General features: G+C 38.7%; 2 protein-coding genes across 58 annotated transcripts in view; one reads left to right on the plus strand and one right to left on the minus strand.

Annotated features, from left to right (window-relative positions):
• Window positions 1–16,446, plus strand: part of LOC135116375 (CUGBP Elav-like family member 4) — a 157,285-nt gene extending 140,839 nt beyond the window's left edge. For 35 of the 44 annotated variants that reach the window (XM_064033784.1, XM_064033770.1, XM_064033780.1 and 32 more), the window contains 4 exons: window positions 3,680–3,763; window positions 8,376–8,534; window positions 9,120–9,273; window positions 11,464–16,446. In XM_064033784.1, coding sequence (XP_063889854.1) covers window positions 3,680–3,763; window positions 8,376–8,534; window positions 9,120–9,247 — 371 coding nt within the window. In that variant the 3' untranslated portion in view covers window positions 9,248–9,273; window positions 11,464–16,446. The remainder of the gene's footprint in view (window positions 1–3,679; window positions 3,764–8,375; window positions 8,535–9,119; window positions 9,274–11,463) is intronic. The other 9 variants (XM_064033793.1, XM_064033786.1, XM_064033773.1 and 6 more) reach the window with 1 other exon arrangement.
• Window positions 1,075–27,798, minus strand: part of LOC135116374 (uncharacterized) — a 136,223-nt gene continuing 109,499 nt past the window's right edge. For 3 of the 14 annotated variants that reach the window (XR_010276268.1, XR_010276269.1, XR_010276266.1), the window contains 5 exons: window positions 22,891–22,947; window positions 17,797–17,883; window positions 11,380–16,876; window positions 8,292–9,290; window positions 1,075–6,533 (listed from right to left, as the gene is read on the minus strand). The gene's annotated coding sequence lies outside the window, so the exon portion shown is untranslated. The other 11 variants (XR_010276267.1, XR_010276262.1, XR_010276271.1 and 8 more) reach the window with 10 other exon arrangements.

Below are 27,798 nucleotides of genomic sequence, written 5' to 3' on the forward strand. Positions count from 1 at the left end.
GAAAAAGTGATGTTTCAGACTCAGCAGTAAAGTGACAAGTCATGCTTCTCACTTGTTGCTGAACACAGTATACATGTGACACATCATCTTGGCAGTCACATCAGCATATTAGCTGTTGCTCATTATTACAGCCTTCTTTATAAAATGTACTTATAGAAATTTTAAAAGTAAATGAGAAGATAAAACTCCAGGCCAGTTTAGGAATATTGCCATTTTATATATATATATATATATATATATATATATATATATATATATATATATATATATATATATATATATATATATATATATATATATATATATATATATATATAGATAGATAGATAGATAGATAGATAGATAGATAGACAGACATCTGACAGACAGATACACACACACACACACACACACACACACACACACACACACACACACACACACACACACACACACACTTTAAATATTTAGATAAAGAAGTGATGAAGAAAACTATAACAAGCATGATGTGACCTAAATTGGAATATGCAGCAGTAATTTGGGCTCCACATAGAAAAAACATATATGCAAACTGGAAAGAGTATAGAGGATAGTGATAAAGATGGTACCATAAAAGACTTAAGCTTTGAAGAAAGACTTGAAGAGATGGGATTACCAACACTACAAGAGAGAAGAGAAGGAGAAGACCTGATAACAATACAGAAAGAATAGGCAGAAATGACTTGTTATCACAGATGGAGAAGGGAGAGAGATGGACAAGGAGGCATGGGAAGAAAATAGAGTGGATGTTCGAGTGACATCAAGAAATACAGCTTCCTGTATTGAACTATACAAATCTGGAATGATTTAAAGGGAGAGGTGGTTGTGACAAACAGTGTACACATGTTTTGAGGAGAAATTGAATAAATATGATTATGGAGGCAGGACAAAATGAGCTTTGGCTTGTGCCCTGTACAATACAACTAGGTAAACACACACACACACACACACACACACACACACAGTGACAGCTAAAAGTGATGAGTACAATATTATTTCTGCAGTCATACTTTTTGTGAGGACATCACGGGAGGAATCAAGAAATTACAAGGCTAGTCCAGGTAGATTTTTACTTAACAAACATAAGGATAGATATTTTTTCTGGTTGCCAACCATATAAGCTTTGGTGACTCCATTCATCCATTTGCTCTGCCCTAATAATTGTGTGCCTGTCTGGGCACCAGACTGACAACCAAGAAAGGGAGGTATAAGAGATAAGATCAGTTTTGGACCCTGGGCAGGCAGGCTGACTTCAGGACAGCTGAGAGTGTGTGGTGGTTTTCCTGAGGAGTGAAGTAACATCAGTATGCTCCTTGTAGTGACCTTGTTGTGTGTCAGAAGCCTTGGATGTTTTGTGTGCCACAAGAATATGTTTTCTACACCATCATCATCACTATGCTAATGCTGTCAGGTGCAAATAGTAAATATTGATCTTACGAGAATATTAGAAAGTAGTCACAGCAAAATCTTGACTATGGAAGTTTAACTTGAAATCTGTAAATATGAGAAGTACAGTTTTAATGAGACACTGTACAAATGCAAATGCAGAAGTTTAATTGTGCTCTGACGTGGTGCCTTTGCCACTTGCTTTTACATAGTTGTGTTGATAATGAGGAAAACAGGTGCAGCAGAATCCACAGGATAGGATTTTAAATATAACTTAGGACCCAAACCAAAAGTTTTCACCCATTAGATATACTAGGACACACCTACAAACACAGCCATACACATAACTATTGCAACAAATGTTTTATTTATTTATTTATTTTCTATTTTATTTATTTATTTATTTATTTATTTTACTATTATTATTATTATTTTTTTTTACATCTTAATCTCAAGGTCTTTAGTGGGAGAGGACCAACCCTTATTGCCCACACTGCACACAGATCAGTTGTGCAACAGAGCCAGTTCTCTTGGAATGGCAGCCTGACAGCAGACTTCATCATAACAGACCTGTCCTCTTTCCCACATCTGGTCCCATCTGATCACCTCAGAAGCAAGAGAATCCTGTTGTAGGCTTAGAACCAACATCATTTACACCTTCATAACTGTTCTCCAGTCACTTCTTTTCCATCCTCTTGACATTCTGAAGTCATTTTAACGATCCCTTCACTGTGGAAATGGCTCTCCTACATCAGAGCTCCTTCACATTTTACATGTTCTTCAGACACTTCATCTCCATTGCCTCCATTTTCTTCTCTGGCACTCCCATACCTGATGCATCACTCACATCTGTTCAGCAAGGGATGAAATGTCACATTGTGTAGCATTACTCAAAGAAGAGGTTATCATTCAAAACACTTAAATAATCATTAAAAGACCTACAGATAATTCTGGAGACACTCATTCACAAGCATGACTGCCAAGGTGACCAGCAAATCATCTTTGAATCAACATGATATTGCATTCAAATTCAGAACCTGAGGAATTTAACACAGAAAATACTTGCAGCTTTTCTGCTTACCAGGTGTCAGATATACAGGTTTAGGTTTTCTTGGACTGCTGAATAACAAAGGAAGGAAGGAGTGTTTGGTCATGCAAGTGACAAGTGACAGGTGTCTGCAGCAGCAATGGTGAAACTAGCTGAACTGGAGTGAGTGGAGTTACCATTTTGTCATTCATAGATTGACATTTATATACATTTGAATAATGTATAATTCAGTGTTTATCATTTCCTGTTGGGGAAGACAGCAGTGAGGTCACCCAGTACCAGACTGCTTGGCCTGTACTGTGTAGGTTTGTTATGATGGGTGGCTTGACTAATCTGTGTGAATGATTGACCAGTGGTGAATGGAAAGATATCTTTAGTACATTATAAAGAAAGAACATTATTGTAATCAGAAGACATGATGAATTTTCGTTTTAGTAATGATTTGTTGTGCCATAGTGGATATTGTTGTGTTATTATTTCTTTATCAGTCTTGCATATTAGTGAAGTCTGCCATGGATAGTAGAAAGACTGGAGAAAACTGTATATCTGAAGCTGTTTACTGATGATTGCATAAAATGGGAAGAGTAAAGCACAGGGAATACTTGTACAGATATTTTGTTAATTTTAGTATTGTGGTGGCATGAAGTCAAATGTAGCACATTCATGCCATTGGTGAGTGAAAGCAGGGGAAATATTTGTTCAGGTCAAATTTGCAGCATTTACCTTTAAAATCTTTTTGAAATTCATTCAGTGAGACATGTCACAAACAAGGCTGGCCAAAACCTCAAGATCTCATCCTCACTAGTCCCCTGAAGTTCAATTGTACATCCAGAAAATCTGACTTAGTACCCAAACTAATCAACTGCAAAATAGAAATCACAGAATAAATAAAACTGTGAACCTGGAAAGGACATTCTGAAAGTTCAGCTTTCAGTCTTAAGATCATTCTTTATTAAAAAATTATTGAAAATGAACACCATTCCTGTCGTAATTTCCCGTAAGCTGTTATCCAGTGGATGATGTAGGGTGTAAGGTAGTGCTAAACAGTTGGTGTAATGTTACTAAAAGGATTATTTGTAGCCAAGGGTAGAGTAGTGTTGGCACAGTAGTTGGTGGTGTAGTGATGGCATGTGTGTTGGTATGTGCGTCTGTATGTGTGTGTGGGTGTGGGTGCGCGTGTGTGTGTGCGTGTGTGTGGCTGACAGTGTCCACCCCGCCCTCTTACAGCTGTGTATCCTGCGCCCGTGTACGGCCAGTACGCCCAGGCGCCCTCGCCCCAGCTGGCCCCAATACCCCACAACAAGGTTGAAGGTAAGCCATCCACATGTCCAGCCACCCAGGTCCACACCCTTATCTCATTCTTGGCTCACTCAAGATGCAAAGCAAGCACTCAGTGCCTCGAGTCACAGCTGAATGTCACTTGTCTTTGTTCTGGTCCTGGAGGGAATTGGATGAAGGTTGTGGATTGGGAAAATGGTGCAGTAGTTCTGTACAATTTTTTATGGCGCCGCTTCCTGGCCACTGAACGAGCTGATGCACGTCTCCTCTGCCTGAGTGTCTGCTCCCGCATGTCCCCTGCATGCTGAGTGTGCTGTGTCCCTTATTGGTGGTCGAGCATAGTGTTTGTTTTTGTGTGACAAATGATTTTTGATGCCAACCAAAGGTGACTGACTGGCAGCCCGCCAGAGTAGCCTCACTGTCATTCCAGCAGTAGTCCAGCACAGTTGATCAGTTTTGACCAGTAACAAGGCAATCTAGTGTTTTTATGATCCAGGTACATGAGATAGTGTTGAGCCTCTCACCTGTATAACCACTACGTAAGTTTTTCTATAGTATCCAGATTTTGACCAGTAACAAAACGTAGGCCTGGTCCTTGAGTGTAAAGGTTGTGCATGCCGTACTGCATGACTCGCATGGATGGGACGTTGCTCCTCCTCGGGCAATACCTACCTAGTTCATTTATTTTTATATGTTCACACTTTAGATTTCTTATTGACTATTTACAGTACTGGAAAATATTTCTTGTATATTTTCTCTTTGCTAAATATTCATCAAGGTATTTACCCAACATGACAATATTTTGTGGAGATGCAAATGGAAAACCCATTTGTCATATTTAGAGGAATTAGATTTTGTATTTTAGAATATTTTGCTAACAGTGCAGTAATTTTCTATTCCCAAGATGCTCTGTATACATCTAAAAATTTTCTTCAATATTGTGTATACTGAATTACACAACTGATTAAATGATCTTTAACACAGCATTTACATTATATTTTGGTGCCTTCCTTATTTTAAGATTTTATTCATCTATTACATAAATATAAACACCTTGTATATTGAGTTGAGTCTGTTTAAAGTAACTGCTTAAAATTACAGAATTCTGGGACAAATAACAAAACTGAAAACCAAACATCTCAGATTTGTGACCAAGTAACATAAATAATTACATTATCATTAAGGAGCTTTGCATTCATTACACTGCCATGTACAGTAATTCACACTTTATAGACTTGAGTAGTGAATTGCCTTAAGATGATCACCATCCAGGGAGGCACAGTTGCCTCATCCTTATTGCGGCATTTACTCATCTGATGGGACCGAGTCATCACAACAAAATACTTTGTTATCACCCACAGCCTTATTTATATTTATAGAGTGAGTAACTATGACAAGTGTGATATTCCCAGTCATTTACAGTACCCAAGGTTCATTGTCACCTGAGACATGATTCAATACTTGGTAATGTTTGTGGCTCCTACTTTCCAGTAAATATTTGATAAGTATTGCTACTAATCAAAGTGTTTTTTTAGTCATGAAAATCTTAAAATTATATTTAGAAGCCCAAGTTTTCATTCTTATTTTTTTGCATAACTGTTTCTTCTTTCCCCTTTTTATCTACATGTGAATTTACATGGGAATTTCCACATCAAAATTGTTATAATGTTTCCACAGATTAAGTAATTCACTTCCTAATGATTAACAAAATAACACACATAAACTGCATGGACTAAATATGTACATTCTAACTTCTGATAAGGTCACATGTTTGTTTGTTTCTCAGACCTGCTGGCAAGACACAGCACCAAATGTAGGGAATGCATTGATCACTTGCTGTTATGAACAGTGTCAGCAGACTTTTTTTTTACTGTAAACAAACCAAGATCTCTAGGTTTTAAAGAACTCTAAATACATGATTTTTGTAAATACTGATGAGGTCCTTTGAATGATTAATGAAGTTAACTACTTTTGAAATTATACCTCTAGTGTAACCCATGTAAAAGAAGTGACTGCAGATAAACCAAACCGAGGATTAAGTAGCAATATTAAAAAAAATAGTTCTTTTACACACTTCATTGTCTGTAAGAAACACTGTCTTAACTACAGGCAGACATAGTAGCACAGCCAATTTCACTCCATTCAGCCTCAGCTTTGCACCAACAAACCCAGTTTGTCATAGAGATGGTACAAAGAACAAATGTGACAAGTGGCTAGGGAGACACAACAACATACAACACTGTTGTATATGATACTCTAATTGTTAGTCAAATAAACAGACATTTTGTGTTGCTTTTGTCACTGATTGGTTACTGAAAACAAACATGGCAGGAAAAATTAAGGGAAAAGGTCTTTCTAAGCACAAGGCAACAACAGAGGCAAGATTGACACACACAGTGACAGAGTCATAACTGTTGTATGGACAGCAGCTCATATTGAATTGCACTGATGGATTTTGAGCTTCCTGATATTGTTTTGCATATGGTGAATACTTTGAAACTTGGAAAAAAAAGACTTTTTATGATGGAAATATATAAAACAATTAAGTGTCCTACAAGCTTTCAGCAAACTAAATGTACCATAACATGACATTGTTGTCATGCTGCAAGAGGCTGTCTGCACCACACCAAGTAGTTTCCATCACATTACCAGAAGATCTGTAGGCATTCTTCTTCAAAGCTGATACAGATGTACAGAAGGGCCAAGGCAAGGTGAGGAGCATGGGTGGCAGATGTGGCCCAGTGCTGCAGTCCACCACACATGGCTGAATGATGACTCTGACACTAAATGAATTCTGCCATGTCTGTGGGCAGTCATCAGATGCATCTATTGTAGGTATATATATATATATATATATATATATATATATATATATATATATATATATATATATATATATATATATATATATATAATAAAATTTTACATAAGAAAACATTTGATTTTATCATGCATTTTTTTGCACTCTGTTCATTTGTTCATACTATTTTATTAAATTAATATTTTCTTGGACTCATGTTTCCTCTCCTCACATGAATACTGTTGTAACAGACATTACGTTCATAATGTTAACTTTAATTATTGACATGTGCCCAGTTTTCTAATAAGTTATTTATGTTGATATTTCTAAATTACATATTGTTGTTTGGGAATTGTCCTTTACAGTATTGCAGTATCATTGTGGTCAGTGATAAATTTTTCAAAGTTGTTTGGCACTGATGGTAAATGTTGTTCATAACACTTGCATCTTTAACTTAATACATGTATTATGTAGCAAGTGTAATGTACAAACTGAAAACAGTTGAATCACTGCAATGAACAATTATTTCAATTGTTTAGGTGCCAACCTCCATCTAGCCAAACATTTCCAAAACTATTTGTTCTTGAGCACTCAGTAGTAAATAGTCTGGTTGGGAGGAAGGGAGATTCAACAAGTATTTGGGCATTACATGAATTCAAGTCACATCACCACTATCACTCTGCTTTGTGCACACTAAGATTTAATTCACTATTGCCCATTACCTGTAGCTTTCCTTGTGGTTTTATGTCAGAGGACAAGTAATGAGGGAAGCATGAGCCTCACAGAGGTGACTCTCAGACTTACTATCTGTCTGCACCATAAATTAGGACACAACTTTGCTGTTCATAATTTATTGGAGAGCCAGTGTTAGTGAACTTCAATGCTTATTTACTTTACTGGGAAATTTTCTTTCAACTTCTGGTAATAATGAACACATTCGAATGGCAGCAGTGATTAATTTTTCAAAGGAGTTTGGCAAATAGATACCAGATCTACTTTGCTATTGGGTATTATTGCATTTTGTGACAAAATTCCCTAACTTAATATCATTATAGTAATTTAAAAATAACTCATGAACTCTGTGAATGTGTTCATGAGTTGTTTCAATACATTAGTTTGAGAATGGAAGACATGAATGTGAGGGAAAGGATACCACCACTCTCTCCCGCCACCACCACCAGCACCAGGACTGTGTTAGCCCTTTTGCTCCACACATCCTGTCTGCTTAGTGCTTCTCTGTACCATACTTTACAGCAGTGTAAAAATAAAAACAATATATACTTCCTGTAGTGTACAAAACATTGTTGAGGTAGGAGACTTGGTGCCTATCACCAGCATGTCCTTCAGAAATGAAGACCTGGGTGCATCAGACACTATTACATGAACACTTCTTAGTAAGGCATCAATATATGTGTTCTTGCTCTGTTTATTACTTTTTTTTTATATATATATACATATAAAAATATATATAAATGTTACACTGCAGTGTAAAACCCAACCTTTAAAGACTTGCCTCTTACATATAACTTAATTGAGTGTATGAACAATATTGTATGTTTTTAGTAATCTTTATAAGTTACTTATTAAAATACTTCTTAAAATATGTGCAAGAATAAATCTTGCATACTTAATATTTCCACTCATTAAAAAAAATGTGTCTGTCATGAAATGTTTAAAACCATCTTTGATGGATGTTTGTATAAGAAATCATATAACACTAATTCTTACAGTTTCATAAATCATGAACAGCAGATTACTTACCATGTACTGTTTGTATCTTTTATTTATTATCTTTGCTATCACCTCAGTGCAGTTCTCCCACTGACCAGTGTGTCACTTCGGCAGGTTGCTCCATCTCAGGACCTGAAGGCTGCAACCTCTTCATCTACCACTTGCCGCAGGAGTTTGGCGATGCCGAGTTGATGCAGATGTTCCTTCCTTTTGGAAATGTGATCTCCTCCAAGGTGTTCATTGATAGAGCCACCAACCAGAGCAAGTGCTTCGGTGAGACATTCATGTTTTCCTCAAGTGTTCATTGAGCTTGTAGTGGTGGTAGGCAGAGACTGAAACCTTCACTTGGCTTGTATTGGTGGTAAGCAGAGAGAGGAACCTACAGGGTAAACACCAATGCTCTCAAAGCAACCTTTCATAGGAGTAAATCACCAGTCTCCTACTAAAGAAATTTAAAGACCAGTAAAGAATTTAATTTATAGCTTAATCCAGGAAGTTTTAACCAGAAAATAAATGGGTGTCTGTACACTTTCATTTTCCATCATCTAATACCATCAGACTTTATTATTTAATTTCTTTTGATAATACAACTGACTAGTAAGCTACTGCATGAAATAAAATAATGCATTAGTTTTTTCTCTCATAAAAAAAAAAATGAAAAATAGCAAGTAGCAATTAAGTTCACTTCATATAAATTTACTTACATTCTTCATATTTCAAATGTTGCTATTAAGTGTAACATTTCTAACTTGAGTGCATAGTGGGTGATACCTTAACCATTCCTCCAGTTGACTATCACTATCCTGTAGCACAATGCCATTTTACAAACCACATGTGTAACCTCATCATCATTTTCAGGGTTCGTGAGCTTTGACAACCCTGCCTCAGCTCAAGCAGCAATCCAAGCAATGAATGGCTTCCAGATTGGCATGAAGCGCCTAAAGGTTCAGCTCAAGCGACCCAAGGATGCCAATAGACCCTACTAACGGCCGCACTCAGTAGGGGAGACCAGGTGTGTGACACAGCTGACTAAAGAGAGAAGTTTGTGAGAGTCAAATACAAGAGATCTGCAGTTTCTTGGACCTTCACTCTCTTGATTAATCTTTTCTGTTCTGTAATGTGCTAACCTTTTTGTCATCAGTTGATATTCACAATATGGTAAATTGTATGTAGCTGTGTGGATGAATAGCAAGAGGTGATTTGTTAAGCCTCTGACAAGCATACCCTCTTTTGGTCCAGGAAATAAAGATCCACTGTATTGACAATAATTAAAGTGATAGTAGTGGAGGACTTAGGGAATGGATTTAGAGAAAGCATAAACAGGATTTGATATAGAAGCATACTAGGAATGTTCTCAAAATATATGATGGTGTGGGAAGGCACTTACATGGAGGTGGGTGCATGTATGATGATGGTGGGAGAGCGCAGCAAGAGTTTTGCTGCAGGAGTGTGATTGTGATGGGGATTTGTCATCATTATGTTTATTTAATATTCTCATAGGAATTGAAATGAGAGCCATGAAGGGAAATGTTAGTGGAAAACTGAGGCTGAACAGAGGAGGATGGAGTGTGCTAGTATGTATATTTGCAGATAACGCATTGTGACAAGGTAAGAGAGAGAGAGAGAGAGAGAGGGGGGGGAGCTTGTTTCACACTGCCCTTTCTGTACATCCATCTAGATACTAGTGTGCATCATCAGTGATGTCACTCCATCAACAGTGAAGTTGATCAGAGCTGCCAAACATTCTTCAGTGAGATGGAATGCTGTTGCTGTTGTTTCACAAATAGTGGTAGCAGCACTTGGTCTCATGGAAGGATACTAGTGTCCATTTCAGACCTCGTGAGACATCATTTTTCACAAATATCTTCTAAACAAACAGATCAATATGACATTTTGGCACAGCTTGTTTGACATTGTCCCCTAATTTTTAGTACCCTGATTCATTCTACTACATTGCATTGCCAAGTGTGTTTCATGAAGTTTTTTTACTCTTGGCTTTGAAGATGAAGTTGGCAAAAACTGAGCAGACATTTGGACAAGGAAAGGTCTTACTTGACATAGTTGTAGCATGTAAAGGGCATACAGGATAAGAGGAAGAGCAAGAAGGGAGGGAAGGAAAGATGAGAGTGGAGGGAGAGGTGTAGGAATTGTACGCATCACAACTACATCACATAAAACCTTCTGTGTAAATGTCCACTCAGCTCTTGCCAGCTTAGCCTACAAACCCAAGGGAAAACTCCTTTAATAAAAAACACACTTGGCATTGCACTGTAGTGCCATAAATTAAGGGTGTCAAACAAACTCTTATTGCCATAATGTCATATTGATCTAACTGTTTATATAGAACATATTTGCATAAACGATGCCTCATAGGGTCTAAAATGTATATAGCAGGCTGCTCTGTTTTAGTTGTCCGTCAGTGGAGTAATGTCACTGATGACACACTGAATCCCAAACAGCCTTACAAAATAGGTGGTGTGAAGTGGGCCTCAGCCTGGAGGGGAAAGTAGTAGTAGTCATATTTTATGAGCAAGAGTTGTCAGATTCAGGATTTTAAGCCATAGTCTGGAATAGAGGAAGCGGTCAGTTGTCATAAGATCACTTGCTAGGATTTTATGAGCAAGAGCAGTTCATATATATCCAGGATTTTAATAATAGTAGTGAACACATTCTTTCTCCTTTCTACTCTTCCCCTGCCTCTCTCTCTCTCTCTCTCTCTCTCTCTCTCTCTCTCTCTCTCTCTCTCTCTCTCTCTCTCTCTCTCTCTCTCTCTCTCTCTCTCTCTCTCTCTCACAATACATAACATACTTAACTAAGAAACAGTGGTTGGAAACCCAGATCTTCCTCCTCACTTTAACTTTACTAGTTGTTACTGTCACACATTAAGACCTCAGAATGAATTAGGCATGACATTCCAAAAAAAATACATGATGTAAGTGTGTACTAATCATATGGTATGCAGATAGATTGGATTCTTCACTGACTAAAAATTATATGTTTTACTAAATTTATAGCAAGTATTTTCAAATATGCATCAGTCATTCCATATAGTTTATCAGTAATTCAAGGATATATCAGTAATTCCATAGAGTTCAAGCAGAGCCACAAGCATCCTTACCATAGCAGTGTTTCAAGTGTTGGTGCTGAGTGTCTCCTGCCATGTGGTGTGTGTCGCTGTCTGACCAAGCCTCTTCCTCCGCAGGGGTCCGTGATGGAGCAGCTCTTCAAGATTGCTGCAGATTTATCATAGCTTGAGTGTGACATTTATATCAAGTATTAGGAATCCAAAGCATAGGTTGTAAGTATAGAGGAGAAAGTACTTGAAAACAAGAAATTCTCTGCAAGATGAACACTATTATCATATTTCTATACTACAAGTGCTACATATACGAGTCCAGAGAGCTTGAGTTGATACACAGGCTGCGGGAGGCCTCAGTGTGGCGGGAATGAGATGGTCACTACACAAGAGATTGCTCACAATTTTCTTCTATTTTGTTTTTTCCTTTATTTTTTTTCTTATGGAAGTTACAGTGTCTGGAAGTCCACAGTTGAGGCCTGTGCTGCTGTGTACACAAACTGTATATATATGTTGTACTGAGCTAAAGCACAGTACCAAAAAAAAAAAAAAGAAAGGGTCTGGGACTGAAGGTCCCTCCCCTCCCACATGTTGATAGCCATGTTATTACTGAGAGTATGGAAACAATATTTTTAATATTAATAAGCCTTCTGTTAAAGTTATATTACGTATCATAATATTTCAGCTATATCATATTGTTAAGAATAGTAATATACTTAAGACGTGCTCTATCAGCTCTACGCCATTTTGTGCGAGTTGGCCGGGTGACGTGGATCTCCCAGCACCGGATGTGTCCTAACCCGCCCCGCTGACGGGTTGCTCCTTCAGGGTACTAAGTGTTGCGTGTCTCGTGTCTGTTGCCTCACGCCCTGTGCTGTGCCCGGGCCCACGCAGCTGCCACCCCCTTGGCTGTCGTCTCATGGCTCAGTTATTGCCCATTTTTACCCGGTAGTCTGTGGGCTCTTTGTCCACAAGTACTTTGCTTGAAACTGGGCTGCCACAGTGGTGATGCCATGTGCACTGGTGCTCCTCACGCCAACCTGTGTGGTGTGTATCCGGGTGGGGCGCCAACCACCCCACCAGACCAGGGTGATGAGGTCTCTTCCCAGCTCCACAGTTGGACAACCAAAGTGATGGCCTCAAAGGGTTCAGAGGCCCTTAGTCTAGTGTCAAACTAGAGAATTAGCTTCTCTATACCTGTAGATGCCTATAGATACATAGATTAAAGCGCTAGATAGCTTTCAAGTATAGAGGAAGTCTCATAAAGACACACTGTATATATGCTGAAGGTAACTCGGTAGGACTCTTGACCCTGCATTTGATCATATGTACAGTGAATAGCATATTCACTAGACTAAGGATACCAACGCTTATCTCCAGTCAATTTTATATCATGATATATTTTTAAATCATTTGTATCCAATGGTTTAATAAGATTTGTGCATTTCTTTGTGGCTTAGATTTTTAGACATCTGTATGTTTGTCAGATCAAAGTGGCATTATTTTCTAGTCAAGGTGTACTTGTTATTTTTTTAAGATTACAGTTTTTGCAGTGATCTTTCATCTATGATCTCAGACATTCCATCTAGTCATTATTATTATTGCTTTATCCACCTTTTTGGGTATTTAATCCCCCACATTCTTATTCTAAATAATATGCTGTGTGTCATCCACATAACTTTGAACCATTGACAGAATTGTGCCAAGAGAGTTCAAGCTGATTTCACCATTACCTGGTCTATTTTATTTGTTTCAGATATTTACATGTTATATGCCCTTGCGGTTTAGGAATAAGAATTACTAATTTCTGAAAGAATGAAGCTGTTTCTCTGACATAGCATATCTAGTCCAGTATGTACATACGCACGACCGTCAGGCGATGTATTGTGTCAGACCTGCTCTGTTGAGGAGACCAGTGCATATTGTCTCTGACTCAGCTGGTTCCTCCCCTAGTAGTTTTTATCAATATTTACAAATAAGACATAGGCATAGGTATGAAGAAAATATTATTATATTAAACTAAAAATTTTCATTAAATCAAATACTATTTGAACTTTTATATATCCTGAAAAGACAAAAAAAAAAAAATATTATCTTACTCATGCCCAAATATTCTTACACATTTAGTACTTTTAAGACTAGTCTCTTGTCCAGAGCAGGCTGGTGCAATAGGCCTGTACAATTGTAATATTACATAGGCCCTATTGCCTTGCTCATGCTGGCATCTTGTTTTGATTGACCATTAGGCTTTGTGTGTTGCAAGTTTTCAGCTTTCTTCAGAGACTAAAGCATTTATTGAGTAAACAAGATGGCAGCAACTGAGTACAACAGGGATATTATTAAGGATCGTAAGGAGATAGCCACACCAAAGAAATAAGAGAAAAATACTTAAAAGAATAGTTTTAGTACATCACATTTAGAAAGTGCGTAGCATATAATTTATTACTATTTATTTATTATTGCTTATAATTTATTAATACAATTGCCTAAAGGAGAGTGTAATCTATAATGGTTAGTTATCAAGGCAATATCAAATCTAGTTGCTTTGGGACCAATTTTAGTGTCTTTTGGTAAATTCTTGTAAGATGGTATTGTTCAGTGATGTGTTGTATTCATTTAAAACCTTCAACCCATTTTTGAAGTGCATTTTTAACGCCTATGGACGACCATAAGATACACTCTCTGATATATTGCTAATACTTAGCCCCTATAAATTTTAAGGATATTGGTAAATGCCCGCATATTAAAAGTATTCATTTTCGTATTAATGGAGGAGACCAGGAGGCCCAAACCTGCTATAACGAGCTGAATATTTCAGCAGTACAGTAGATTTGCTAATGAGACAACACTGTAACTCATGAGAGAAGCATCCAGTTCACCGACGTGTTTGAAGTGAGTTCACATCTTTGAGTGTACTTTAGTACATGTGTTCGCAGAAGAATGGCATAAAGTGTCTCCAGTGAAGACGGCTGGCGACCTTTGAAGATGACTGTCTTTCGTAACTCATGTAATCTATGGATAGCAGGGCCCTAGCATATCAGTGTTGCGCCCCCTCTTGCCTTGCCCGGTCACTGACCCGGTCCTGGCGGAACTGGCTGCCTGCACGGTCTCTCGTCTTGCGCCTTGCCTTCACTGACCCCACCCCGTGCCAGGAGCTGGCAGGCCCCTTTCTGCCGACCACATTGCCCCCGCCTGCCGTCACCCTCTGTCCCTTGTGCACTGCCGCACCCATCCACACCCCACTGCCCACTTTTTGGTGGATCCAGGGCTGGAGGTTGCAATGTAGGAATCAGGAGTGAGATTTGGCTCCCGTCTGGTGCATGTGTGGACGAGGGGCGGGCGGGGGCGAGGGTGAGGCTTGACCTGGCGCACCGCTCGTGTCTGACACAGCGCCTGCCCCTGGCCTCCTCCGTGTCACCACAAGTCGTGGGACTCACCCTTCCAGGGGTCGCCGGGTCCTGTTAAGCTATATGGTTGTTCATCAACATGGCAAGCTCTGTAAGCTTTTATATTGTAATTTTCTAGACCCCAGATTCTTCTCCTTCCAAGAGAATTTAATAGCATGGTAAAAAGTAGTTAACCATTTGAAGTAGTTTGATAGAAGCATAATTTATATCTGATTTGCCATAGTTAAGAGTAGAGGCTTGATCTGGCCACAGGGGCCACGGGATAGCCAGTATCATTGATTATCCACAATCTTGTGAGGTATTCACATGAATAGACCTCGTAAGTCAATTGTACCGGACACGCTTGTGATCCACCACTAGCTGTGCTCCACTATTGCCAAAATAGCCAGGAATTACTGGTGCAAAAGGCCTGGGCAAGTTTTCCATCAAGTGATTCATACAGCAGATCAGCTAGGACAGGGCCATGTGGTACACACTCCAGTTGAACTGTGGCATTGTGCCCAACATTTTTCAACACAAGACAAATTTAATAGCACAAAATATTTTGCGTGTATATTGAAATTCAGTATGCATTAAAAAAAATTGGTAACATTATATGGCATTGAGTTGATTCATGTTATCATACTGGCCATGCCCTCAATAACTTTATAGTTAATTTTTTATATACATGTTTATCGAATTTTATTTATACATAGCTATGAATTATATGTACTTTAAAGCAAGATACTGCAAAAAAAAATATAATTAGGCTACTTAACAAACATACTGAATTGAACAGGGATAATTGGACCTTTGTTGAAATTGTTGCTAATAGCATAAATTTATACATTGTTAAAATGCACAAAATACTTGTCATTTAACAAAATTATATTTCACTATATTTACTCTGCGATAAATAGCTACATCAGTACATCAAAAGTTGTAAAGTATCACAAGTAGGGAGAATCTAGGTTGTGCAATGGTTCAAGAGGGTTGCTGATACACCCTTGGTGGTCGATTGCGAGTGTGTAGCATTCTTGCCCTTGTAAAAGTGATACTTTGTAATGAAATAAAGATCCAATATATATATCTAGGATTGTATGTATCCTAAACTAGTCATTAACATTTCATTTACAGCCGCTAATGCCAACAGCTGTAGTGTTGTCAGGAAACCATAACTTGAACATTACATCAACCTGTGAGTGCTGTTCAGCAAGGATAAGGGAAGACAGTATTGGGGAAAGCAGTTTTGTCATCAGTTTGTTAGGTTGCTGGAAATTAGCCTTGAATCTTTCCAATTGCTTAAATTCCCATGGTTCCCTTTAGTCACGTTACTTCAACAATTATGTTTGACGTGTGACACTTTAGGCCGAGTCCAAACTTGGTAACATTCTAGACTGCCTAATAAAATGTTCGTTTTTGAGAATGAAGATTTAAGATTAATCTCATTTCTCAGAAGATTGGATCCACGAAAGCATTTTTGAAAGAATTTCAAGTCAGCAAGATTGTGATGTGCCCATAATGGATTCTTTAAATTTGGTATTCCTGTGCTGCTGATCTGCTGCCCAGGACACTTCTGGTACTGTACTTATTACTTGAAAATAAAAACATTTCTTCTGTAATCATTCAATATATAAAATGTATATGCATATTCAGCAACATATGTTATGGCATCAATATGCTCTATATATTTTTGAACCCAATAAATACTACCATTATAGCATCAATGTTGTAAACATCAGCATGTACCTCACTTGGGTAAGTATTGACTAGATATACATGGACTCTTGAATAAAACTTATTCCCCTTTATCAAAAAATACAGTATACTGCAAATTAGTGTAAGTCATCACTGATGAGTGCCTCTCAAGAGCTTCCTGTAAAGCAAAGGATGTGGCAGAAATGCTTCAAACAAGCATACCATTTTGTTCACATTTACTGATGACAATCTAAATTCCACACATCAGATATTTCAACACAAATATTCAGTATTCCATCACAAACTACAACAAACATCAGCTGGAAGTAATGCACTGAATTCAGAGAAAAGTAATCATTATCATCCCTGAGGGACTTCGGAAAAGTGGCCACCACCACCAGGCACCTCTCAGCCACTGTGGCCTGCTACACACAGGCAGTGACTGAACTGTACTTCTGAAAAGTTTTGAGGCCCAGCAGTAGTGAAGGTCATTACTCAAACTAATATATACTGAATAAAATTATATCTGGGGAATACAACACTCATACAAGATATGTCTAAGATAACACCCTGACCCATGTTTCACCTCGCGCACAATCCTGGCCCAGAAGTCATTTCTCCTCAAGAGGTGTTTACACAGAAATACAACCTTCATGTATACCAAGATGCTTATGTAGTACACGACACACATGAAGCCACAACCACAGGAAAGGACTTCTACTCAGATCTCAATCATCAACTGGGAAAAGGAAAAGTATTGGTCTACCAATCACATAGTACTACATATGCCTAAGGAATAGGAGATTAAAAAGGTAGTGTAGGATACTAATTTGTATAAGACTGACTGACAGAACTAGCCATATACCTGTATTACTCCAGAAAACTATTAACATGTTGATTCTTACTTTTTAAGTTTCAAGGATAACAAAACTGATAAGGTACTGAAGGTAATTCCTAAGACAAACAGCTTAAAAGCAAATCCAAATTACTTAGAAAAGCATCTTGCAACATCCCTCTAGGAAAAGTTTGTCACAGATGGGATGAAATGCAAAAGTAGGTAGGGATTTTCAGCATTTACCAGCAAAAGGGATAAAGATTGATAATATTGGTTAACTCTTAAATTAGGGAGGTGGGCAAAACATAAGTGAGAGGAAGTAGGAACTCTTGGGCAGCAAGGCTGAAAGAGTAGGTCAGCATGCAGTTGGCAGAGTCAGAAAACCAGCTAGCATGAAAATGGCAACAGATAACAGCAAGAGATGCAACCTTGCATCTCTTGCAAAGAAAGGCAGAAGACAGAGGAGAGGAGTTCATGAAAATTATTTTCAATCCTTGCATATCAAAAATTAGGGGTTGCTCATAAAAAGATTCCACTTACTAGAGTCTAATGTAAGAGGTGCATTCATTTGCAGGAAACTTCATGTCCAACATCCAACTGCTCCCTGACTTGCTGGCCCCTCACAGCCTGCCAGGGGAAGGATCATGTCAATGCAGAGTAACACCAACAACAACAATAATCATAATATAAACCTAAGTCAATTTGCATACATACTTGTGCCACTATCAATGTATGTGGCATGCATACACAAACAAACAAACACACACACACACACACACACACACACACACACACACACAGAGCTACTGACTGAGGTGTCCTGCCACAAAGCCTCACATTACTCCACCACAATCATGCTTTCACTGCCCTCCATTCTTTCCTTCTCTCAGGAAATATAGTTTTGCCTTTCCATATTCTCCCAGCATTCCAAAACCTGTCACTTGTTCCTCACATGACAAACCTGAACATGCTTCCCCAAGAAAAATGGTTAGCATTCTCTCTCTCTCTCTCTCTCTCTCTCTCTCTCTCTCTCTCTCTCTCTCTCTCTCGCTATCTCTCTCTCTCTCTCTCTCTCTCTCTCTCTCTCTCTCTCTCTCTCTCTCTCTCTCTCTCTCTCTCTCTCTCAGTGATATTTCTTCTATTTTTTTTCTTTTCAAGATTCATATACCAAATGTCCACTTTATGTATCATGCACTGTTACCTTGTCATTTAGTTTTTACATGCTTTATTCTGAAAAAAATATTTGTCAATCATTTGGTGATGCAGACAATTGCTATTGTAAAGAAAAAAAACAGTTAAGCTAAAACAGAAGGCCAGATCAATACACAGTTTGTTAAAACACTTTAAACACTTTAAACACTTTATTATAGCCTAGGTTTATACATTTCATTATTGGATAGGTATACATTATTGGCCAGCCTATGTATAAGCTTGATGCTTTTCAGGCAAATGAAAAATTTAAAAGTACATACTTAAAGTAAACACAATAGACAACTTAAAATCGAAAAATCTATCATGAAGATAAATAAAAACATAATATGATAAGGTTTATACAGAATAATATATATATTTATATTGTTATAAAGTTGAGTATGAAGATGGATGGGATGACACATAGGGTTAGGTGATATAAATTGATACATATATGAGACTGAAATCATATAGATGTGTTTAAAAATAAAGTACAGGAAAGATGATAAAGTTTTGTAGGGTTAGTTTTGTAAGATCAGGGGGAAGTAATATAAGGTATGAGTGTAGGAAGTGACTGATTAGTATGCATCCAGAAAATGACTCTTTAGTTTGCTTTTGAATTTGTGAATAGAGTGGACATTTTTGTATTGCAAGGGTAGTGAATTCCATATTGAGGGGCCTAGGTAGGAAGTCGAGCGGCAGAAGATACTAAGGCGATGGGTAGGTAGACAAAGGCGTTGTCTTTGTCGTGTTGTGTATTCATGTGGTGGAAGAGAGACATTAATTTGTTTTTTGTACATAGATGTTGCAATGGAAAGTGTTATCACCCAACAACACAGGAAAGTCCGTCCTATGTCAGCATAATGTTTATTCTACCAGTTCATATGTCTTTCCTTCTCAGACTTGTGGTGAGGGTGTCATCCACACTTTTACTTTTTCCTTCCCTCTTCTATTTCTACAACTTTTCATGGAGTGGGCAAGTCACTGACTGATGAAGGCACAAACCAATCCACCAAAGTGTTGCCTCAGCAGAGATGCATTACACTCTCACAAGCAGGACTGGTTTCTTTCTCCTCCATGCAATCTGAACAGGTTGGTGGCGTGTCTTGCAAAGGAAACATGTTCACTTTAACCCAACACCTGTCTACCTTAATACAGGATAAACTATTTAACTATGCTGCAACTTAAAAAAAAAAAAAAGTAATTCAGGTTGTGACTATGATCCTAAAAAAGTAAAGTCAAGTGTGAAAGCCAAGTGCACACTACAGGAATCTGCTTGTAATAATAATAATAATAATAATAATAATAATAATAATAATAATAATAATAATAATAAAAATAACAATAACAACAATAAACAGTGGAGCCAGTGGATATAGCAGGTGTGTGATCATTTAACTATTACAATTATCACTGATATGTATACGTAAGAGGAGGAAGAGGAAGTATACAAGAAGGAAGAAAGGAAAGAAGTGTAGAGGATCCACTCCCCTCCCCTCTCTCTCTCTCTCTCTCTCTCTCTCTCTCTCTCTCTCTCTCTCTCTCTCTCTCTCTCTCTCTCACATTTACGATTTGGGGTGGCTGGATGGTAGTAAATTAAAGAAGTGGTAATGGGTGAAGGAGGAATAAATGGGGAGGGAAGGGAAGGCTAAGTTATCACAAAAGAGATCAGTGGGCCGCTGTGTGTTTACGCACGTGTCTCTCTCTCTCTCTCTCTCTCTCTCTCTCTACACACACACACACACACACACACACACAGAGAGAGAGAGAGAGAGAGAGAGAGAGAGAGAGAGAGAGAGAGAGAGAGAGAGAGAGAGAGAGAGAGAGACTCACTCGTGTATATATATATATATATATATATATATATATATATATATATATATATATATATATATATATATATATATATATATATATATATATATATACACACACACACACACACACACACACGTACAAAAGGGAGTAATAGACACGCGTCAAAGACGACCTTCCCAAGCGCATCAACGCGCGCACGCACGCAGGCACACACACACACACACACACACACACACACACACACAGAGAGAGAGAGAGAGAGAGAGAGAGAGAGAGAGAGAGAGAGAGAGAGAGAGAGAGAGAGAGAGAGAGAGAGAGAGAGAATGTAGGGAGGAGGAAGGGAGAGGGAGGTAAGAGGGCAAGGAATGAACAAGGGAAGAGGAGAACTGTACCCCTCCTAAGTACCTAAGTACTAAGCGGGGAGCCCCTTAGTCTCCCCTCCCTGGTGGAGGGGAAATAGGATGAAGAGAAGGAAAGGAAGATATGGAAGAAAGGGGAAGGACCATAGGGAGGGAAACTATGATGTAAGGCTCTGCAGTGAGGCTTCCTCATTCTGGATAGAGGATGGGACATGGGGTAGCTCATTTTACGTGACCGGTGGGAACAGGAAGGGTGGGAGGAGCAATGGAACCTCAAGGACATGTACGGAGTCTGTCAAGACAAGTCAAAACAGGATACCGGATTGCTCAACAACAACTAGAATAGAATCCAACCAAGACGCTGGCGTAGGCATCATCGTGTATTCCACTGTTGCTTCATGACGCCTACGTAGGAGTCATCGTATTGAAGGGGTTAAAATCCATCACCTACCCTCTACCATTCACTCTCACTCTTACACCTCTCACTTTTCCCATTGTTTCACACAATCTTTTTTTGATCTAAATTCATCACCTACTCTCTCTCTCTCTCTCTCTCTCTCTCTCTCTCTCTCTCTCTCTCTCTCTCTCTCTCTCTCTCTCTCTCTCTCTCTCTCTCTCTCTCTCTCTCTCTCTTCTTTTTATCCAAATCCGTCACCTACTCACTCCTCTCTCACTCACATATCTGTCTATCTCCAAACCCGCGGAGGAGGAGGAGGAGGATGTATAAAGGACACTCTCCTCTCACTTCTCTATCTCTCCCTCTCTCACCCCTTTCTCACTTCTCCTCTTCTCTACATATCTCTCTCCCGATTTTTTTTTTTAATCTAAATCCGTCACTAACTCAATCCCCTCTCACTCTCGCTCTAACTGTCACATTTCCATCTCTCTCTCCAGACCCGTGGTTATACCATATGATAATTCAACTATTACAGTGCTTGACGTGTACTTACGAGGAGGAGGAGGAGGAGGAGGAGGAGGAGGAGGAGGAGAAGGAGGAGGAGGAGGAAGAGGAGGAGATGTAGAGAACTTTTTAGTCAACATGTGTAGATATGATGCCATGAGGTGACACACGAACAAGCGGATTAATATACGTATAGATGATGATGATAACAACAACAACAATATTAATAATAATAATAATAATAATAATAATAACAATAATAATAATAATAATAATAATAATAATAATAATAACACAAAAAATAATAATAACTAAATAAAAGTGGTCCAAGCAACAGTTCATTACCAATCAATAACAAATAGAAGTAAACATAAAGACAAACATATGTACAAAGTAACAGACACGGTTCACAAAACACTGAAATGAAGACCAGCTGCCTCCCTAACCAAAACAGAAAACATGACTGACTGACTGACTGACTAACTGGCTGAATGACTGACTGACTGACTGACTGACTGACTGACTGACTATACTCGTATATATGTATATATATATATATATATATATATATATATATATATATATATATATATATATATATATATATATATATATATATATATATATATATATATATATGACTGACTGACTGACTGACTGACTGACTGGCTGGCTGGCTGACTTAGTGACTGGCTTGCTAAAAGGCTGACCGACTTATTGACTGGTCGGGTGTTTAACTGACTGACTGACTGACTGAAAAACAACTTACTGATTGGTTAAATGGCTGCCTACTTTATTGACCGACTACATCATTACATTTAAAATCTTTACCGAACCTCTAGTAATGTGCTATGTCATGAGACAAAACTAGATACACACACCAAGAGGCCACAGCAAGAAACTTAAGAAGCCAAAAAGAAATGATGTGCAGTAATACAGTTTTCCAAGAGCAACAAATCAGCGGAATGTATTACCAGGGAAGTGACGTATGCAGGCAGTACATATACGTAAATTCAAATATGATAATCTGGTTTTCAAAATGGGGCATTGCGAACTTGACTCAATTCTGCAAATATATAAAAGAACACACACACACACACACACACACACACACACACACACACACACACACACACACACACACACACACACACACACACACACACACTGTTTGTAGTATCAAAGAAAATTATACACGATTCATCTATATGGGGCTCAAAAAATATAAAAATACACATTAAGAAACAGAAAACTTATGGCAGAAAACAAACTGGAAGTAGCAAGAGAACACACCAAGAAAATTAAGAGACTGAGCCAAGGTGGAGAGAGGAGTATGCAACATGACAATATACTCGTACAACACACCTGAATCATTCGAGTGCTTTAAGCCAATGTGGATATCAGCATAATGAAGACAGGAACCTGGAACAAATCGGAAGTACCAATGTAACGCACCGGGAATATTAAGGAATGTTAAGCTAAGATGAATATCAGAACATGTAGAGATGGAATTGGACAGTATGACAACAGGACCTAGAACACTCATATTTTAAGCCAAGGTGGATATCAGTATATGAGAAGACAGGACGGGGAGCAAATTAGAGGCAACAACAGAACACACAAAGAACATTCGACTATTTTAAGCCAAGGTGGATATCAGTACACGTAGAGATTGAACAGTGAGAATAGTAACAACTGGTAAATACAAAGTTCCAAGATCAACAGTACATGATTCCTCCCCCAAACACTCTTAACATTTCTCGTTACCATACCCAATGTACGGATGACATCAGCAAATTCTTCAGGGTCACTAATTGGCAGGGCAATACATAACGTGTTCGAGATTGATAAAGTTACATTTAAAAAAAGAGATAGGAAGGAATTGGTTCTCGGAGTGATAGATGAAAGAAATAGACTCAGCAATCATGTTGTTGGTCCTAAGTTATAGTGCTAAGTCATAAGGGGGCTTTAAAAGATTCTATAGTTATGGATGAGGATGATACGTGGAAATAAGTAGATATCTGGAGCACGAAAACGGGAAATTCAGTAAAAATAACTACGTGCGTATGTATTTTTTTCTTAGTTTTTATTTTATTTCAGATCCTTGATAATCTCATGGTCTGTAAGCCGAAACATCTGAAGGAAAAATGATGTTATCTGCTGTACTCGCTGCATTATTTATACAGATAGATGTGCTTCATGTAGGCCTGGTGGCTTTATTTCATCTTGACCCACTAATTTTCCAACATCATTCACCCACCACCACCACCACCATCACCACTTTCATGTATCACTCTCTACCACCACCACCACCACCGCCACACCAAGCCCCCCCACCCCAATACAACCAAACACAGTGAGCCACTCCACAACTCCTTCCCACAAAGCACTATCCTTACCCTTCACCTTACAAGGACAAAATCAGCAAGCGCAAACCCACCGCACTGAACTGACGTCAAATGCTATGTAAATTTGGCCCTTTTCTCCCCTCCCAGCAAGGTTTCAATAACAACGCGGGAAGAAGCCACCCAACACGTGCTTCTTGAGGCTTTCCTGTATTGACAAATGTCTGGCGTGACCCTGGGCTGAGAATTCTTCCCTATTTAGAGAGAGAGAGAGAGAGAGAGAGAGAGAGAGAGAGAGAGAGGAGAGGAGAGGAGAGGAGAGGAGAGGAGAGGAGAGGAGAGGAGAGGAGGAGAAAGAGAGAGAGAGAGAGAGAGAGAGAGAGAGAGAGAGAGAGAGAGAGAGAGAGAGAGAGAGAGAGAGAGAGAGAGAGAGAGAGAGAGAGAGAGAGAGAGAGAGAGAGAGAGAGAGAGAGAGAGAGAGGAAGTTTCAGCCAAGGTAACTGGGGAAAAAAATATGAAGGTAAAGAACAAACAAATTAACAATGTTTCAGTAAATTAGCGAGATGTTCCGTGAAGGAGAAACACTCGAGGGCCACTTCTATTTATTATACTGTATTTTATTTCTTTATTTATCTATTTTATTTACTTTTTTTCCTATGTCTTAGCTCTTCTTGGGTGCTTGGGTGGTCAGTCCGCAGGCTAAGTTCTTTAAGGTTGAATGGCTGGCTGGTTGGCTGGTTTAATTACTGACTGGCTGGTTGCCTGGCTGGCTGTCCGATTGACTGACTGAATGACTGACTAAATAAATGGTTGATTGGCTTCACAACTAACTGACTGACTGACTGACTCTCTGGCTGGGTGACTTGCTGAATGACTAGACTGACTGGATGATTAATTGCCTGATTCACTGAAGGACTGACTGACTTACTGACTGGCTGGCTGAATCACTGATCGACTGAAAGACTGGCGTATTGACTGGTTGACTAACTTGTTAAATGACACACCGACAGGCTGACAAACAACAAACTGACTGACCGACTGACCGGTGCTTCCAAGAGACGGTAATCACCACGACATCTCAGAAGCTACAATTCAGTAACTAACCACAATACCCATTCTTTTCTTTCAGACTGACTGCTTAACTCATTTACTTAAGCCGCCACAACTGTCACTTCTTCGCCGCTTATCTTTTAATTATTTCTCTATCAAACAGATCGATTTCAAACGGCAACTTTGAACACAGCAAAATAATTAATTCACCGCTCTTCTATTCACTTTTCCTCATCATACTGATTAATTAGCCTACTAACTAAAGCACAGCAAAAGAAAACTCATCATTTCGCCGCTTCCCTTTTGCATTAGACTATCGGACTGAACAAGCCACTTTGAGGATCGCAATAACAACAAAGTTTTTTTTTTTCTCACTGCTTATCTTTCAGTTATTTCTCTATTAGACTGATTGATTAACGCATTAACTTAAAACATCACAATAAAGTCATTAATTAGCAGACTTTCTTTTCATTTTTTGTCTATGAGATTTATCAATGTATTAACTTAAGCACAACAACAACAACAACAACGTTACTATTTCGCCGCTTTCCTTTAAATTCTTTCTCTGTTAGGCTGACATTATAACTGTTACTAACTTCAGCATCACAATAACACCACGGTCATTCGGTTATTCGCAACTTTTTCTTCATTCTTTCTCTATCAGACACTAACTTAAGCACAACAATGTCATTAATTCGCAGCTTTTTCTTTATTTGTTTTTCTTTAAGACTGATTAATAAACCCACTACAGCACAGCAATAAGAGGGTCGATACGTCGGTGCTTATCTCTTTCAATTCTTTCTCTATTAAACCGATTAATTAATCCACTAACTTCAAACATCACAACTTAAAATAATTTATTCGCCACTTTTCTCTTCATTCTTTCCCCAATGACTACACCACCAATAAATCACAAGACCATTATTTCCCCGCCTCTCTTTCCATTCTTTCTCTATTAGATTCACTAACCCGCTAACCCTCTTCTAGTCTTTATAAACCCACTAACTTAAGCATCCCCACAACAACAAAAAGGCCATTACTTTCCTGTTTATCTTTTCATTCTTCCTCTACTAGTCTTACAAACTTAAGCACCCCCACAACAACAAAACGGCCATTAGTTTCCTGTTTATCTTTTCATTCTTTCTCTACTAGTCTTACAAACCCACAAACTTAAGCTCCCCCACAACAACAACAAGGCCATTACTTTCCTGTTTATCTTTTCATTCTTCCTCTACTAGTCTTTTAAAGCCACTAACTTAAGCACCCCACAACAACAAAAAGGCCATTACTTTCTTGCTTATCTTTTCATTCTTTCTCTACTAGTTATAAAGCCACTAACTTAAGCACTCCCACAACAACAGCAACAAGGCCATTACTTCTCCCTTCATCTTTTCATTCTTCCTCTACTAGTCTTTATAAACCCACTAACTTACATCACCACGCAACAAAGTAATAATTAGCCGCTTTTACTTTCCATTCTTTCTCTAATAGATTCATTGATTCAATCCACTAACTAAAGCGCCACACACACACACAGACAAGGTCACTGCGTCGCTATCTTTTCATTCTTTCTCTATAAGACTAATTAAACTCACAACAAAGTCATTAATTCACCGCTTATCTTTCTGCACTTTCCCTATTAGAATGACTAACCTATTTATCTCTGGCACTCCAACAACACCAAGGTCATTTTTCGCTGTTAATCTTTACCCCAGGGACGCACGGCAGTTTTCACTTGCATTCCCTGAGCAGTGAGTCGTTTTTGAAGCATATGAATGAAATGGGTCGCTTGGCTGGGCTGCCGTGTCCCGCGAGGCCTCGGCGGGGCATTCCAGGCACGCGCAGGTCCTCACATCCAAGTCACCAAGTAGTAATTTGTGTATATACTGCCAGATGTACCCTAAGCGATGCTCTTTAGCCGGCCGCCGCTTGCTAACCGGTCCTGAAGTGAATGGAGACGTAGAGAACTAGGACACAGCGGGCACGAGGGAAGTAATAGTATTAACCTTCTTTAGTGGTGTTCTTAATGTCAGAGGTTGCCTGCTGTTTTGCGCGTGTCGTCTTCACTTGTTCCTGTTTCCTTTTCACTGCATCTTTTGTTGTTCTCATTCCTTGCAGCAGTATTTAACCTTCTCATGTGGTGTTCCTAAAGTCGGGGGTTGGTTGGTGTCTTAACTGTGTCGTCTTCACTTATTCCTGTCTCGTGTTAGGTTTGGTTGGTTGGCGTCTTAAAATTGTCTTCTTCACTTCATCTTGTCGAGTTCAGTTAAGCTGCGTAAAGTTTAGTTGGTTGGCGTCTTGCATTTCGAGTCATCTTCACTTATTCTTATCTCCTATTCCGTGCATCTTCCTCTGTTCTTATTCCTTGCAGCTTCATTTTATGTCTGCGTCTTTCTAAAGCTTTACTGCTCCATCTCACTCTTTCTATAGCTTAATCCTGAGTTCATCATCATTTGTCTCACTCTACATCATTATCTAGGTTCCCACTAAGTCTATCATCTCTGTCTCACTCTTTCTGCAGTCTCACTAAGTCCATCTTCTCTATCTCACTCTCTACTCAGTCCCATTTGAAATCAGTCACATGAATCTCTTTCTGTTCAAACCAGGTCAAGTGTATCATTTCCACTTCATTCTTTCTTCAGCCTCATTTCAAGTACATTCTCTCTCTCTCTCTCTCTCTCTCTCTCTCTCTCTCTCTCTCTCTCTCTCTCTCTCTCTCTCTCTCTCTCTCTCTCTCTCTCTCTCTCTGTGTGTGTGTGTGTGTGTGTGTCTCATTATTTACCACCTCTTTGTTTCCTTGTCCATCTTTTCCCTTCAATAAATTAATCCTTTCAGTTTAAATGACATTAACATTTGTTATTTGAGCAAATCCAAGTGA

This window comes from Scylla paramamosain, chromosome 31, assembly GCF_035594125.1.
Source record: "Scylla paramamosain isolate STU-SP2022 chromosome 31, ASM3559412v1, whole genome shotgun sequence".
Taxonomy (NCBI): Eukaryota; Metazoa; Arthropoda; class Malacostraca; order Decapoda; family Portunidae; genus Scylla; species Scylla paramamosain.